Source organism: Poecilia formosa, unplaced genomic scaffold, assembly GCF_000485575.1.
Source record: "Poecilia formosa unplaced genomic scaffold, Poecilia_formosa-5.1.2 Scaffold561, whole genome shotgun sequence".
In the NCBI taxonomy this organism is placed as follows: domain Eukaryota; kingdom Metazoa; phylum Chordata; class Actinopteri; order Cyprinodontiformes; family Poeciliidae; genus Poecilia; species Poecilia formosa.
Window position 1 is genome coordinate 168,861 of NW_006800500.1, and position 14,730 is coordinate 183,590.

At 48.1% G+C, this 14,730-nt stretch overlaps 2 protein-coding genes across 3 annotated transcripts in view; both read right to left on the bottom strand.

The window, feature by feature from the left end:
* The window catches only part of LOC103129636 (zinc finger MIZ domain-containing protein 2-like), a 12,745-nt gene extending 3,028 nt beyond the window's left edge, over nucleotides 1–9,717 (bottom strand). The window contains exons 1-13 of one of the 2 annotated variants that reach the window (XM_007540805.2): nucleotides 9,113–9,717; nucleotides 5,118–5,206; nucleotides 4,914–5,028; nucleotides 4,632–4,828; nucleotides 4,387–4,546; nucleotides 3,668–3,874; nucleotides 3,135–3,276; nucleotides 2,948–3,057; nucleotides 2,782–2,871; nucleotides 1,026–1,209; nucleotides 779–920; nucleotides 621–699; nucleotides 407–538 (exon numbers count right to left, since the gene is read on the bottom strand). In XM_007540805.2, the coding sequence (XP_007540867.1) occupies nucleotides 407–538; nucleotides 621–699; nucleotides 779–920; nucleotides 1,026–1,209; nucleotides 2,782–2,871; nucleotides 2,948–3,057; nucleotides 3,135–3,276; nucleotides 3,668–3,874; nucleotides 4,387–4,546; nucleotides 4,632–4,828; nucleotides 4,914–5,028; nucleotides 5,118–5,167 (1,608 nt within the window). In that variant the 5' untranslated portion in view covers nucleotides 5,168–5,206; nucleotides 9,113–9,717. Of the gene's footprint in view, nucleotides 1–406; nucleotides 539–620; nucleotides 700–778; nucleotides 921–1,025; nucleotides 1,210–2,781; nucleotides 2,875–2,947; nucleotides 3,058–3,134; nucleotides 3,277–3,667; nucleotides 3,875–4,386; nucleotides 4,547–4,631; nucleotides 4,829–4,913; nucleotides 5,029–5,117; nucleotides 5,207–9,112 lie in introns of both variants that reach the window. The other variant, XM_007540804.2, reaches the window with a different exon arrangement.
* A 2,186-nt stretch (nucleotides 9,718–11,903) lies between these two features.
* The window catches only part of ogdha (oxoglutarate dehydrogenase a), a 27,014-nt gene continuing 24,187 nt past the window's right edge, over nucleotides 11,904–14,730 (bottom strand). The window contains exons 21-25 of the mRNA XM_016665300.1: nucleotides 14,176–14,301; nucleotides 14,022–14,094; nucleotides 13,756–13,919; nucleotides 12,867–13,021; nucleotides 11,904–12,794 (exon numbers count right to left, since the gene is read on the bottom strand). Coding sequence (XP_016520786.1) covers nucleotides 12,677–12,794; nucleotides 12,867–13,021; nucleotides 13,756–13,919; nucleotides 14,022–14,094; nucleotides 14,176–14,301 — 636 coding nt within the window. The 3' untranslated portion in view covers nucleotides 11,904–12,676. The remainder of the gene's footprint in view (nucleotides 12,795–12,866; nucleotides 13,022–13,755; nucleotides 13,920–14,021; nucleotides 14,095–14,175; nucleotides 14,302–14,730) is intronic.

Sequence of the window (14,730 nt, forward strand, 5' to 3'; positions counted from 1 at the left end):
GGACTGGGGACAGAGAGGGCCGTTAGACTGGGGTCCACAGGGAGATACTGGGGACAGAGAGGGCCGTTAGACTGGGGGCCACAGACACTGGGGGCCACAGAGAAAGAGGGCCGTTAGACTGCGGGCCACAGGGGGGGCCGTTAGACTGGGGGCCACAGAGAGAGGGGGCTGTTAGACTGGGGGCCACAGGGGGGCCCATATATCAAAAAACACTTGGTTCTCTTGTCTAATTGATTTTTTCCCATTTCTGTCGTTTCTAACTTGTTTGTAATAAACGTGCTAACAGGAAGTAGCATCATGGAATGCAGCTGCAGGTGAAATCAGGTGTTAGAATCTGGTGGGTTAGAAAGGGTTAACGTTCAACCCATTGAGTTACTGATCGGCGGGTATTGATCGGTGATCTTACGCAGCAGCAGGCGGTGACGGTGATCTGGATGGTGTTCCGGCCCGGCTGGCAGACGTGCTTCAGGTAGAGCGGCTTATGGGACGTCTTGTTGTCTCCTCGCTTGATGGTGAGCGGCGTGGCGTTGACGCTGACCTGAGGGACGGAGATACACCGTTAACCTTTGGCCTGCAGCGCCGAGTCCAGAGGGAGGGCAGGACCGGCAGCGAGGTCGGACCTGGACGGAGGCGGGCCAGTTGGTGTTCATCTGTCGGTCCTCGTGGTGGTAGCACTTGAACTGCAGCTCCAGGTCGGGCCTGGAGACAGAACCGGGTCAGAATTTGGCCAGACCAGGGTCAGAGCCGGGGCAGAACCGGGCCAGAACCGGGCCAATACCTCATGATGAGCGTCTTGTAGACGGACTCGCGCAGCTGGAACACGTGGTTGCTGACGGCCAGGTTGTGCTCCAGCCGGAACGGCTCCAGAACCACGCCGTCCCTCACTGGGAAGGTCAGCCGAAGGTCGTCACTAGGGTTACCTATAAACAGGAAGTCACACATCTGAGCATTCCTGTGACATCACAGTTATTCAGGACGGCTGGAGCACCGTCCTGAATGACATATCAGCTGATCTCGGAGTCTACCTGTAGGGGGCGCCAGGGCCGCCATGTTGGGCTTGATGTCCGGCAGGAAGGAAGACGCCATCGGCTTTACATCGGTGTTGCCAGGCGACATGTAGGGCGGAGCCATGGAGCTGCCGGGGGTGATGGGCGGCGTCGGGTTTCCGGGGACGGGAGAGGATGGGTAACCAGGTAACCCTCGACCCGGCTGGGAAGAAAGAACAGTTCATTTAGACCAGATCAGTTCATCCAGACCGGATCAGTTCATCTAGACCGGATTTTACCCGGACTCTGTTGAGTGCTGTTCCTCTAAAACCTGGACCGGATGGTTTGGCTCTACGGTTTTGTCTCAACCCGGATCAAATCTGTTGCTATGGAAACCAGTCTCAAGCTGAGTGTTTTTCTGAATTCATTCCAAATTTTAGAAATATTAGCGGGGATAATTTGTTTTGTTCGGTCCTCTGCGCTCGTTCAAAGCGGTAAATGTCTCGGTTTTTGCTTCTCTCCACATCGATCACAGACTGTCAGAAGTGCTGCCCCCTGCAGGTGGGAGTTATTGGAGATATAAATCTTAAACCAAACCAATCAACTGTTTGAAGATCAACTGGCTGACTAAATAATTAGGATTTAACTGAAATGTATAAAATGTAAATTAACTTAGTGGTATTTTATTGTGTTTGTCATTTTTGTGCGTTTGTCTCTTATCAATGTCTTCCCATCACACATATTTTCATATTTCCTGTCAACTTTGAATGTTTTTTAAAACATAAGCTATGTCCGAATCCTTCACAGACCGCGAATAAACGCCGACCGGAAGAAAAAAGCAGTGGATTCGGACAGGTGTAGCTTCACCGACCGCCCCCACCTCAGCGTAACTCACGTTGCCTAGCAACCGTGACAGCGCGAAGCAGAGAGGAGAAAAACAACGGAGCCGAAGTTTGTTCTTCAGGCATGTGTTTATGGTTTCTGTACTCTTCTTCACCTTTTACAGTAAAGACTGATCCATAGTAAAAAATAAAAAGTTTATCTGTTGGATTCTAAAGTGTTCAAACGTGTACTGCATTTTTCTACAAGGAATCAATACAAGCAAATTATTCATTTTCAAACATAATGCTCTCCAGGAAAGCCATTACAGTTAAATAAACCTAGTATGTTTGACGGCTTAACTTGAATCAATCAAACCGATTTGCTCAGGAATAAAGGAAATACTTTAGTAAACCAAACATTTTACAACTAAATATTACCTGTCTGAATAACGTGGGTGTTTAACTCCACCCAGTGGGGAAAGCTAGCGGGAGTTTTATAGCAATGTGCCGGGAGTCGGGCGTTCTCCTCCGGTGAAGCGGACCTGCGGCGCCCGTTAACGCAGCGGAGCAGACGGGTCCGGAAAGGTCAGAGCAGATTATGTTTTGGTGAACCGAGCAGATATTTGAGACTTACACAAGTTTATATTCTCGCCTAAAAACGTTGTTCCAAATCACGTTGTGTCATTTAAAGTGTAATATAGCAAAATAATTATTCGCTCTTCATCGCCATTGATGCGCTGCCTGAATGCCCGGTTTGGACCCGCAATGAATCATGGGATATGGCGGGCCGTAAAGGATTCACCGGACCCATCCTTCAAATCTGGGAAATCGTGTTAAAATCGATTAAACTAATTCATTAAAATATAGACATTGTAATCCTGAGAGATTCACTGATTCAGTTTCAGCTGTTTAACTAAAAACGTCCAGAACCAGAACCAGAACCAGAACGGTTGGGTCAGTGTGAAGCGTCTCACCCCTGCCTGCTGGTTGAAGGCGTTGTAGCCGCCTGCGGCACCCCCTGCTGGCAGAGCGTTCAGGTTTCCAGTCTGGCCGTTGAACTGGTCCTGCTGAACAGAACCCAGTATTAGCCATGCGGTCCGGTCCGGTCCAGCAGTTCTGAGGATCAAACCCGGAGCTCACCTTGTAGAACTGGGAGTTTGGACCTCCGGAGGGCGGGTACTGTGGGAGGGGCATCTTATAGGAGGGGGCGGAGCCAGAGCACTGGGGGGCGGAGCCTGGACCACCAGGACCTGAGGAGGAAGACCAGCCGGTTTAACTTCTGCATTTCGGTCCAAATCGACTGAAAACGGTTCTGGAGGATCGGTACCTGGGTGGTACTGCATGTTGGGTCCAGAGTACTGACCGGGCCCCGCGGGTCCGGCTCCACCGGAGGCCCCGGCTCCTCCAGGGCCGCTCATCACGCTGACCCCAGAGGGAACGCCGTACTGCTGGGACATTCCTGGGAACGACTGGGAGCAGAACCGGGTCAGTTAGCCAACAGAACCGGGTCAGTTAGCCAACAGAACCGGGTCAGTTAGCCAATAGAACCAACAGAACCAACAGAACCGGGTCAGTTAGCCAACAGAACCAACAGAACCGGGTCAGTTAGCCAACAGAACCAACAGAACCAACAGAACCGGGTCAGTTAGCCAACAGAACCAACAGAACCAACAGAACCGGGTCAGTTAGCCAACAGAACCAACAGAACCGGGTCAGTTAGCCAACAGAACCGGGTTAGCTAACAGAACCAACAGAACCGGGTCCGTTAGCCAACAGAACCGGGTCAGTTAGCCAACAGAACCGGGTTAGCTAACAGAACCAACAGAACCAGCCACCTGGCGGCTCGTCATGCAGTCTCACCTCGGCGCTGTAGGGCCGCTTCAGGCCCTGTGGGGGCCGCATGTGTCCCTGCTGGGGGCCGGCGCCGTAGTTTGGGTGCTGGGGAACCCTCTGCTGGCCCGCCCCAGGGCCGTACATGGAGCCCATGGAGGGCGGGCCCCTGGTGGGGCCGGGACCGCGGGGGCCCGACATGCCCATGAACTGGCTGCTGTAGCCGGGGGCCGCCATCTGAGACGGACAGGAAACGGGTTCAACACGCAGAACCAGCAGAACCAGCTCTGGTTCTGTTCAGGGTTTTAACAGGTTTAGCTTTTTAATTGTAGCTTAGTTTTAGTTTATTGAGTTTTAATTGGTTTTATGTTTATGTTTGGTTGTTTTTGATCATTTTACGTCGATTGGACTGAACAGATGTTCACATTTTCAACAAATGGATTCATTGGCGTTGAACAAGCAGCTGCACATTTGCTGTCGCCATTTTGCGGCCTAGCGCAAGCACCAGGAGGAGCCGTGAGCAGCCGATGTAAACATCAGTTTCAGATGCTAAAATGGATTTATAAACACAAACACAAAGCGTATCATATCTGTATTCCAGTGTGTTTTAGTTTTATAGACATTAAAGCTCCAGTTAGTTACAGTTTTTATTTATTCCAGTTAATAAAAATGTTTTTCCTTTTCTAGCTTTAGTAACTTTGGTTCTGGTGACCCGGAGCGTCCAGTAGGGGGCGCCTCGGCCCGCTCACCTGTCCGTAGCTCATCTCCTGGTTCTGTTTCTCCTGGATGGCGGCTACGGTTGCCGTGGCGGTGGCGGTTGCCGTGGCAGCGGCGGCGGCGGCCACGGCGGCGGCGGCAGCAGCCTGGGTAAACTCAGAGCCTCTGGAGCCTCCGGGGGCCGGGGGGTAACTGGGGACGACAGAACCGCAGCAGGGGGGTTACTGCTGATCTGGAACCAAAAATCAATCAATCAATCGATCAATGAGGGCCCCACCTGCCCGAGTAGCCCCCCGGGGCCCCTCCGTACCCCCCGCCGGTCCTGCCGTACAGGTAGCCCTTCCCCGGCTCCCCGTAGCCCGGCTGGCCCAGGTAGGATCCGGGGCCCCCTGACATGCCAGGGCCCCCGGAGCCCTGCATCATGGGGCCCCCGGCTGCACTGGCCCCGGGGCCCATCCCGCCTCCGCCCAGGCCCTGGGGACACAAACACAGCTCAGACCGGCCTGGTGATGTCACAGACGCCTGCTGGTGATGTCACAGATGCCTGATGATGTCATACCTGGCTGGCGGGCGGGTTGGGGACGCCCCACACGGTGGTGACCACTGACAGGGACCCGGTGGGCTGGTTGGGGGGCTGCTGCCAGCTGGCTGGGTCGTAGGGGTACGACCCGTCACTGTGGAGATGGAGAGCGTTGTCATGGTAACCAGAGCAGGATACGTTAGATCGAGTCTGGGCTCAGACCAGAACCAAAACCAGACCTACCTGTGGGGATTGGGGCCCAGGCCGCTCTTCATCTGGTTCAGAGGGTTCATGGCAGACGGAACCGGCGGCCCGATCCAGCAAACAGAACCCTGGCACACAGAGACAGGCCGTGTTAAACTACATTTCCCATCAGCCACCTGGGGCCCGCTCAGCACCAACCAGAACCAGTTTCTGCTACGATAAAAACATTTAGAGACAATCTGTTCAACCTGCTGATATTTACCTGTGGAGTCCCTCAGGGCTCAGAACTGAACATTTTACTGTAAATTTAAGTTAAAATGTTACAAATCATCCTGATCAAATATATATTTTATATATAATATTATCGACAATTTTGTGACAGATCTGGTCGAACTAGCGAACACTCAGACTGTTGGTGTGGATAGAGACGAGGACTCTAAAACTCACTAACGGGATGGAATCGATCTTGGAGAAGTTGCTAGTTTCGGCTCAGTGGAACGACCAAACTAATTTGGATGATTGGAACTGAGATGTATCAGAGAGACTTTAGGGAAAATTGAAATTTATAATCTTCCTGACCTAAGACATTCTGTTTCTGAATTGGCTTTCCCCGTGTGGCCTTGGAAGGGCTGCATATCTCTAATCTCCTTGAAGATATGTAAACATAACGCTCCTTCCCTCCTCACCCCTCCTGTTATCCATGCAGCTGTGGAGCTGAGAGCTCCCAAGGACATTCCTGGATAACAACATCTTCATCAGACTTTGCTGGGAGGCTGAGCAACCTGGTTTCATGGCCCTGTGATGTCACCGCCTTCACTCGTGTCTTTGTTTTGTCTGAATGTTGCCATTTGCCCTAATGTGTCCTTTCCTCTTTTTTGTTTGTTATTTTGTTTTTATTTCCTTTTAAATCATCTCAAGCACTTAGAATTGCTTAGTTGCTGAAAATGTGCTATATAAATAAAATTACCTTACCTTACCAGAGGATTCTTCTGGTCATTATCTTTCATTAGAGCCTCATTGATGACTGTATGTTGAAGCACTGAGGAGTTACAGTCATTTGAAGCATGTATATCAGGTGTTGTCCAAGTGTGCCATTTGGAGACCCCAAATGGAGACTCCAAATGACACACTTGGACAACACCTGTACATCCTCATAAATAAATATGTCCAAAATGACATTTCTTTTTGTGCCATCTTGAAATCCATGAGCAGAATACTTGATTCTACAGATTTATTGTATTTTCCAGTCCATACATTCAGCACTCAATATGTATTTACAAGAAATAAGCAAAATTATTATTATTATTTTGTGTTACAAACGTAATAGCTACAACCTACTTACAGTATTTTTGGCAGCAAAAATGGAAAATTTAGCTTGTCTTCTTCATAAAGAGACCAAGCTTTTGCATGTACTCCAAATTGTTCAAGAACAGCAGCTGATTTCATTTGGGTTTGCCTTTTCAGCCATTTTTGGTGATTTAGGGGGCAAGAGTTAAGGGGTTAAAGAACCTGTGGTTAATGAGATGTCTGAACTTACTAAAATTAAATAATCTACTAAATAAATTAAATAATCCATAAACTGGAATTAAATAAAATTCATGATTTTTGGTAACAAAAAGTAGATTATTCTATTATAACAACCATTAATGATAATCTAGTAGAGTGAATAAATTAAGTTACATTTTTAGGAATTATTTTGGCTCATAAACTGAGAACCTCATAAAATATTTAAAACACAAACTGTGTAAAATTATTGGCCTAATAAATAAAGTAATAAATGTTTCATTATCAACAGTGAGACATTATTATTATTAATCTGTTGTTCCGTTATGATACACTTTATAAAGGTTTGGAGAAACATTTCACACTAATCTGCTGTTAGGACTTTATATGAAGTTAGAGAACAAACCGACGAATCAAAGTGTTAGTTCTGTCTAAAGCGGGAAAGAGTTTTACTGTCAGTTCACTAAACTTCTTTAATTTAAGATCAAATGACAGAAACAAAACAGGAAGTAGGGCTGACCAATAAATCAATAACAATATGTATAAATCAATAGACATACGATTACTATCAATCAATATGTCTGATAGAATATTTCACTGAACTCTGATCCAGAACCGCACAGCATTCTGGGAGATGTAGGCAGAGGAAAAGCTTTAGATGCTCAACCTGTCAGCGATAGCTAAGCTAACTGGTAGCATCAACTCAATCTGGAGAAACTATCAGCTGTTTTGGTTGATTTCTTCCTTGTTCCTGGAAGATCAACTGATCTCCAGGTGAGCCTGTTCACCTGCAAGCTGAGGACAGGAAGTAAACAACGGAGGCTCCACCTCCAGGAAGTTCCTGATCCTTGAGTCTCCCTGTGATTCAGCGCTCAACTGGAAGCCGCCCTGCAGGATGTTTTCAGGTGGAGTCGGATCAGAACCAGTGGGAGGAGTGAGACCTCCTCAATCACAGGATCTTTGATGGTCTCTGTCTGCAGTCATCTGATTGGTTCTCCCGTCGGTCCAGTCCAATCACCTTTATGTTCCTCAGGGAGGTTCTGACCAGAACAGCGACGTTAAAACCGGTCCAACAGCAGAACCGGCGCCGCCCGATCACACCTGCAGCTGACTCACCTGAGTCACCCGACCGGACCTGAATCCGACCCGCTTCCAGTTTCACCGCCAAACAGGTCCACCAGTTCAACAGATCAAAGTTCTGCTGAGTGGAACCGCAGGAAGCAGGAAGCAGGAAACAGGAAGTAGCTCTGAGAAGCAGGAAACAAAAACAAGGGTCTTCCTAGTTCTCCTAAAACAAACCAACCCTGTGATCCGGTCCAGCTGTAGTTAACACCCAGACTGGCCAGAACCGCTCCGACAAATCAGAACCAGTTCTCCGGCTTCCCAAGGTTCTTCTCGTCAGAACCAGAATATTATTTAGATGAATATTCAGGGAAAAATGTTGCAGTAAAACCAGGAAGACACGGGCCTCAGCAGAACCTCCTGACCCGTGTTCACTGAAGCCTCATCAGAACCAGAACCAGGCCTTCAGCAGGTCCAACAGAACCTCAGAACTGGATTGCAAGACCATCCACTCTGACCAGAACCTGTCGGGTTCCAACATAGGAACGTTCCCATGGCAACGCTGGCTGCAGGAATATCTAACCATAGCTAAGGGTCCTTAGCTGGTTTCCATGGCTACGGGTTAGTGGTCCTTAGCTGGTTTCCATGGCCAGCTAAGGTTGTTAACTAGTTTCCTGCTGGGTAACCTGGGCTGCCTCATCAGGAATCACTCAACATGTTTCACTGTAAAGGTCAGAGGTCAATATTATTCTGTGAAACAGAAGGCAGACAGCAGACCGTGGGTGTATCTGAGTGTGAAACCACGCGCGGGCTGTTTCACCACGTAATAACGGAGAATAAAAGCTGATTTCATTTTATTTCTGCTCTGCTCTGTGGACGGGTTTTAAACTACCAACCCCACTGCCCGGGTTTTAAACTACCAACCCCACTGCCAGCGCGATCGTGACACATTAATGTTATTAGTAACAACCGTTTAAATAATAATGAAAACAGAAAAGTGTCCAAAGCGGGCCCTGTCTCCTCCGTGAGCCGCCCCTCTGCCTCCGGCTCCCCCGAGGAACAATGACGGCCACCGGAGACATTTTGAGGGAAGCTAGGACTAGCATGCTAACATTAGCATTAGCATGCTAACAGGAAAACAACAACAACCGGAAGTTCACGACCGATAAATGTTACATGAAATTATGTGGTTTAAATATCCACAACTAACATCTGTTTATACGTTCAACCTGACATATTTTACATACAATTATTGTATTTTTACAGTTAGCATGGCAGCCTAGCTAGCGGTGACAATGGAATGCTAATAGGTTAGCAGCAGCAGATTCTCCAGCATGAAACCTTCAACTGAGGGTCTCCCAGTTAGTCTCCATCGAGCAGACCTCCCGAGTCCACGGGACACACACCTCACACACTCCGATCACACACACCCAGGAGCCGGCAGAACTCCTGTCACACAGCGAACATACCTTCTTTAATTCCCCGGTGTCCGAGCCCTACTCCGGGGCTCCGCAGTCTGAGCTCCGCGGGGCCTCCGAGGCATCAAGAACCGAGAGCCCGATGAGCCTTCACGGTCCCACCAACTGAAGACGCGGGGCGTCCTGAAAGATCCAAAAATGTTCAGAGAATATATCCAGTAAAGATCCGGGATCGAGAGATTCAGCTCCGGCCAGTTCACACTGCCTGTAGCCGGTTTCTGCGGCTGATAATCCGGCCTCAGAAGGAACCGCAATCCGCTGGAGCTCTAGGAGAGTTCACACAGAAATCCAGAGAAACGAACCGGAACAACGAGGGTTAACCACAGAGAGGAGGTTAGCAGCGGCTAGTGTTTCCTTCTCTGGTTCACTGCTCACGGTGTGGGGGTTCGCTCCTTGGCAGTCCGCTGGCGAACGATCCGGTTAAAAGCCACAGGGGCGGAGTTCCTCCGGTTTAACATGAGGACGGTGAATCAGAGCAGTAACCTGCTGCTAACCGGATGTTTTTCAGCACGTTCAGTCAATTTACAACATGATTCATTTTGGAGTTGAAAAAGGGAATTAGAGCGGAGTCCAAACCCCGCCCACCAAGCGCACCGACTGCCGCGCCAGTATGTAAATGGAGCAGAGTCACTAAATCACTAAATCTGGTTGACAGGACATTTGTTTTCTGTGACGCAATACAAAAAGGGAAAAAAACATCTAGCATTTATTAATTTAAACTTTTATTCAAAGAAGTTATGCTTTTAGATATAAACATATTATTTTATTCCAATCAAGCAGGACTCTGAAAACATTCCGACATGTTTGTGTCTACATTTGGAGGATCAGCATGGGGCTGCACAGTGGTGCAGTAGGTAGCATTTGCTGCCAGAAGGTCCTGGGTTCGATTCCCAGCCCGGGATCTTTCTGCATGTTCTCCTTTTCTCTGGGTTCTGCTCCTGCCTCCCACAGTCCAAAAACATGACTGTCAGGTTGTCCTGTCTGTCTCTGTGTTGCTCTGCGACAGACTGGCACCTCCTGACCCCACTGGGGTGGAACGAAAATGGATGACAATCGGCATGTAGTCAGTTAAATATTTCCTGAAATATGAAGATGTTTAAAGATGTTCATGGAGAGACATCCGTTACTCTCATTCGGGTCTCTAACTCCTCCTGCTGAAAGTTTCTCACACAGTTTGTGATTTTATGTTAAAAGTTCTTTATAGATTAAAATTATCAGTATAATTTGATGCTCTGATGTTTTATGCTGTCAACTAGAGAAACTTTTGTTTCTGTAACTAAACTGAGACGGAGCGGATCCTCCAGGAAGGTTTGGATTTGGCTTTGCTGAACATAAATCAGGGTTTATGAAGGTTTAATGAAGGGAAAAACTGCGTGATGTACTGCTTATTAAATCTAAACATGTTATAGATGATTTATAGATTGTATTTGATCAGAATGACTCGTTATTCTGGTCTGATCACAGATGATAAAATTAAAGAAATAAAGAGCATTAAATGGTCATTTTGGAATAATCAAACACGTCATCAGTTCTGCTCATACAGACCCTCGGATATGACGTCAGAGATGTAGGAGAATGGATTTATGTTAGGACGTCATAAACAGAACCGGAACCCGGAGGAACCAAGCGGGTTCCGGTTCTACCGGATCGTTTCTGTTCGTGCTGCTGTTTCCTGTCTTGGCCACTAGATGGCCTCATCAACCTTTCATCGGGGTGTCCAAACGTTTTACACCAGAATCTCATCAGGAGTCAAAGATTATGGAAACTCAGAATAATTTCATTGTAAATTATTATTTTCTTCACATTTACTCATTAATAAATCAACAAAGTGACATTTTAATGAAACAAAAGGTCTTATTTCTGTTGAAAAATTATTTTAGGTCCTGAAAGTCTCAGCTGTTCACTGACAGGATTGTGATGCTTTACTGGTTAGGATGCAAGTAAATAAGGAAAAAAATAGATAAAAAGCACATTCCTACATTTTCAAACAGTTTGTTTCCATTGCCTTAAATCATTTTAACCAAACATGTTCAACAACTTTTACAAAAAGATAAAGAGATAAATGAACCCAGACATTCAGTGATGATGTACATATAACGTTTAATTTCACTGTTGAGGACGAGTCAGCTGAAGCCAACAGAAACCGTTAACGGTTTAGTTGGACCAGTTTCAGCCTGATGTGAAACATCGTGTGAATGAATGTACTGAACCCAAAGTCCTTCACACAGCAGTGAGGTCGGTGATGCTCCCTTTGATCAAGTCTGAGTTGGTCTTTAAAACCACAACACCTGATGAACTGTCTTAGTTTGAATCAGCTCTTTAACTCAGCTGATTTCCAGGTGTAACCGTTTCCCTGCAACAAACTTAGCTGACTTAAGAGCCTCAACAAGAGAGAAATTATCAGCCACACAGATTATAGTACAAGCAGCACTGAGTTACGACATGGCGACTGTTTCACCTGCAGGGTGTTTCTGGCCTTAACTCTCTCTGTTCCCCACCCAACAACAGTGACCCCATCTGAAAGATTTCCAAAAGATGCATCAGTGAACGTGATGATGTGCAGTTTAATAAGAAAGAAGCAAAGAGGCTCCGACAGGAAGCAGCTCATAAACCAGGAGCTGCAGTTCCTCCAAAGCAGAGGGGAGGCGCTGCAGAGGCCTCCTGCTGCTCAGATCTCCATGGTAACATCTGATTTAAAGGTGAACAAAGATTAAAACTGATATTTAAAATGATCAAATGTTTGAGAGAGCATTGCTATGAAATGAAAACCTGAAACCAGGCAGTCTGTTCAGCAGATTTCTTTATTGAATGAAGCAAAACAACGCAGCAGATTTCAATCCCCTAATATGAAAATAAATAAATGATTTTTAATCTTTGTGTCTCAGAAGCTCGGATCGCCACCTGCAGCCGACTTCCTCCTCTGCTGACGATTCTTCCGGTTTTCCACTGTCAGTTCAGCTGCGACCAGAAAAATGACCAAACAGAAAAACTGACGGCGGCGCAATTTGGCACGAGATGAACGCAGACCGGCGCGGGGAGGGCGGGGCTAAATCAGCAGCGCGTGGTTGGTTCATCCCAAACATACCCTCAGAAAAATAGGATAAAATCTCAGTGATAGGCGTTACCATGGTGACTAATTACAAAGAAGAGAAGCACCACCAAACTCCCTCTGATCCCTGCTAACGATGCTAAAGAGCCTTAAAAGCTAAAGTAAAACGATTCAGGAGAAGAAGAAGCAGCTCCGATCCTCTGAGTGAGTGGAGGAAACGGGAGGCGTCACTCTGACGGTTATCTGCAGCTGGAGTGTGTGTGTGTGTGTGTGGACGGAGGGATGTGTGTGTGTGGAGTTTGTTGTGACGACGTTAAATCAGCCGATTTCAGAGGAAACTTCAAACCGAAACCCGAATGTTTCTGCTGCTTCGACTCCAACTCAATAATTACTGGATTTATGGATAAATCTGATCGATTCTGCATGAATCATGACGAGGAAACGATAAACCCTGCTGCAGAGCGAGTGTGTGTGTTTATCTGTGTGTGTGAGTCCAGTGCGGCGGTCTACTGCTCGCTGAACGCCTCCAGGTCAAAGGCCGTGTCCAGGAAGCGCCGCAGCTCCACCAGGTGTGTGTTCTTGTTTCCGGTGGCCGGAGCCGCCGCCGGGTCTCTGCCGGCGTACCTGAGGCACAGAGAGGGGGCGGAGTCAGAGCCGGCAGCGCTCCGGCTCTGGCCGAGGCGGCGCGGCGCTTACCCGACGTTCTTGGCCTTGTTGATGGTGGTCCTGATGCGCGGCTTCACGTAGTCGTAGTAACCCTGGTTCTTGTGCTCCTCCTGACACCACACCAGGTCGGCGTTGGGGAAACGCTCAAACTCCGCCTTCACCTGGTCGAACGGGAACGGGGAGAGCTGCAGGGCAGAGGGAGGGGCGGGGCTTACCGTCTGCTGGCTCAGCAAAAACTGGAAACGTTTATTATTCATTTGATTTGGCTGAGACTGCAGGAATCTTCCTTTAAAGAGGGATTTAAAGAGACCTGTTTGGATTTTTGAACATTCAGACTCGGAGTTTAAACACAAACAGCACCACATCAGGCAGGAACTGAACATCTGGGATAAATATGGAACATGTCTGGTGGCAAACGGTCCTGAACTTCATTTCCATGCTCACTGTACGACATCCTCCTATTTTTCATTTTGTTGTATTTTTTTGTTCATATGTTTAGTTATGTTGAGGAAAGCTTGGAAAAAACTAAATAATAAAGAAACATGTATTCATTATTTTCTGATCAAAGATCAATAAAAATCCTGCTGTTTAACAGCATTGAAACACCTGCTGCCCCCTGCTGGTGCCACCAGGAAACACCAGCATTCCTGCTGCGCCGTGTGATCCGTCTACTGAGGTCCGGTTGGAGTTCCTGTCTGCATCCCAAACAGATTTCACATTGCAGACTGCAGAGCATCCTGCGGCGTCAGAGCTGAGGCGTTCACGTTCACCTTTCAGGTCCGTCTCAGAGCGCGGCTACAAACCCAGATAAACTGATTTTTACGAGTTCTGCTGTGATAACCCGCCTGCATGCTGGCGGTGGAACACGGCCCAGTCAGACTGGAGGGGCAGCTGGAGGACAGCGGGCCGGTCCTGGTACCTGCTCCATGCGGCTGATGGCCACCGTCTCCTCCAGGCCTCTCTTCTTCCTCTCTTTGGTCAGCTCGTAGTAAACCTTCCCAGTGCAGAAGATCAGCCTCTTCACGGCGTCGGGCCGCTGCGCCGCCGGCCCGTCGTCCGGGATCAGCCTCTGGAAGTGGGTTCCTGCACACAGGGAGGAAGAGGAGGAAGGCCGAAGGTCAGGCTGAGCAACCCGGGCTAGCGGCTAGCTGCTAGCATCAGAAACATGAGCGGCAGCGGCGTTACCGGGCAGCATGCCGTCGAAGCTGGAGCGGGCGTCAGGATGGCGCAGCAGAGACTTGGGAGTGAAAACGATCAGCTGAAGAAACAGGAAGTCCAACAGAACAGGTCAGTTTTCAAAATAAAAGCCCACATAGGAAGTGAAGGCTGTGGGCGGTACCGGCTTCCTGAAGGGCAGCAGGATCTGCCTCCTCAGAACATGGAAGTAGTTCCCAGGACTGGAGCAGTTCACCACGATCCAGTTACAGTCGTACAGCTGCCGGACCGCCAGGTCCTCCGACAGGTTCTGGAGGACGGAACCACAGTCAGAACCTACAGACTCACACACTGTACCGGTACCAGAGCCGGCCGACCCAAACGCCGTGCTGGTACCAGTTTGGGTACCAGCATGGCGGTTATCATATGGTTATCAGAACCATATGTTTATTTCCTGTTTCCCAGTTTGAAGATCTTTGTACCTTAAATTTAATTTCCTTTGGGTTCAAAACTGTTTTTAAATTTAACCAAATTGAACCGAACCAAACTGAACTGAACTGAACTGAACCAAACTGAACTGAACCGAACCGAACCAAACTGAACCGAACCAAACTGAACTGAACTGAACCAGACTGAACTGAACTGAACCGAACCAAACTGAACCAAACTGAACTGAACCAAACTGAACTGAACCAAACTGAACTGAACCAAACTGAACTGAACCAAACTGAACTGAACC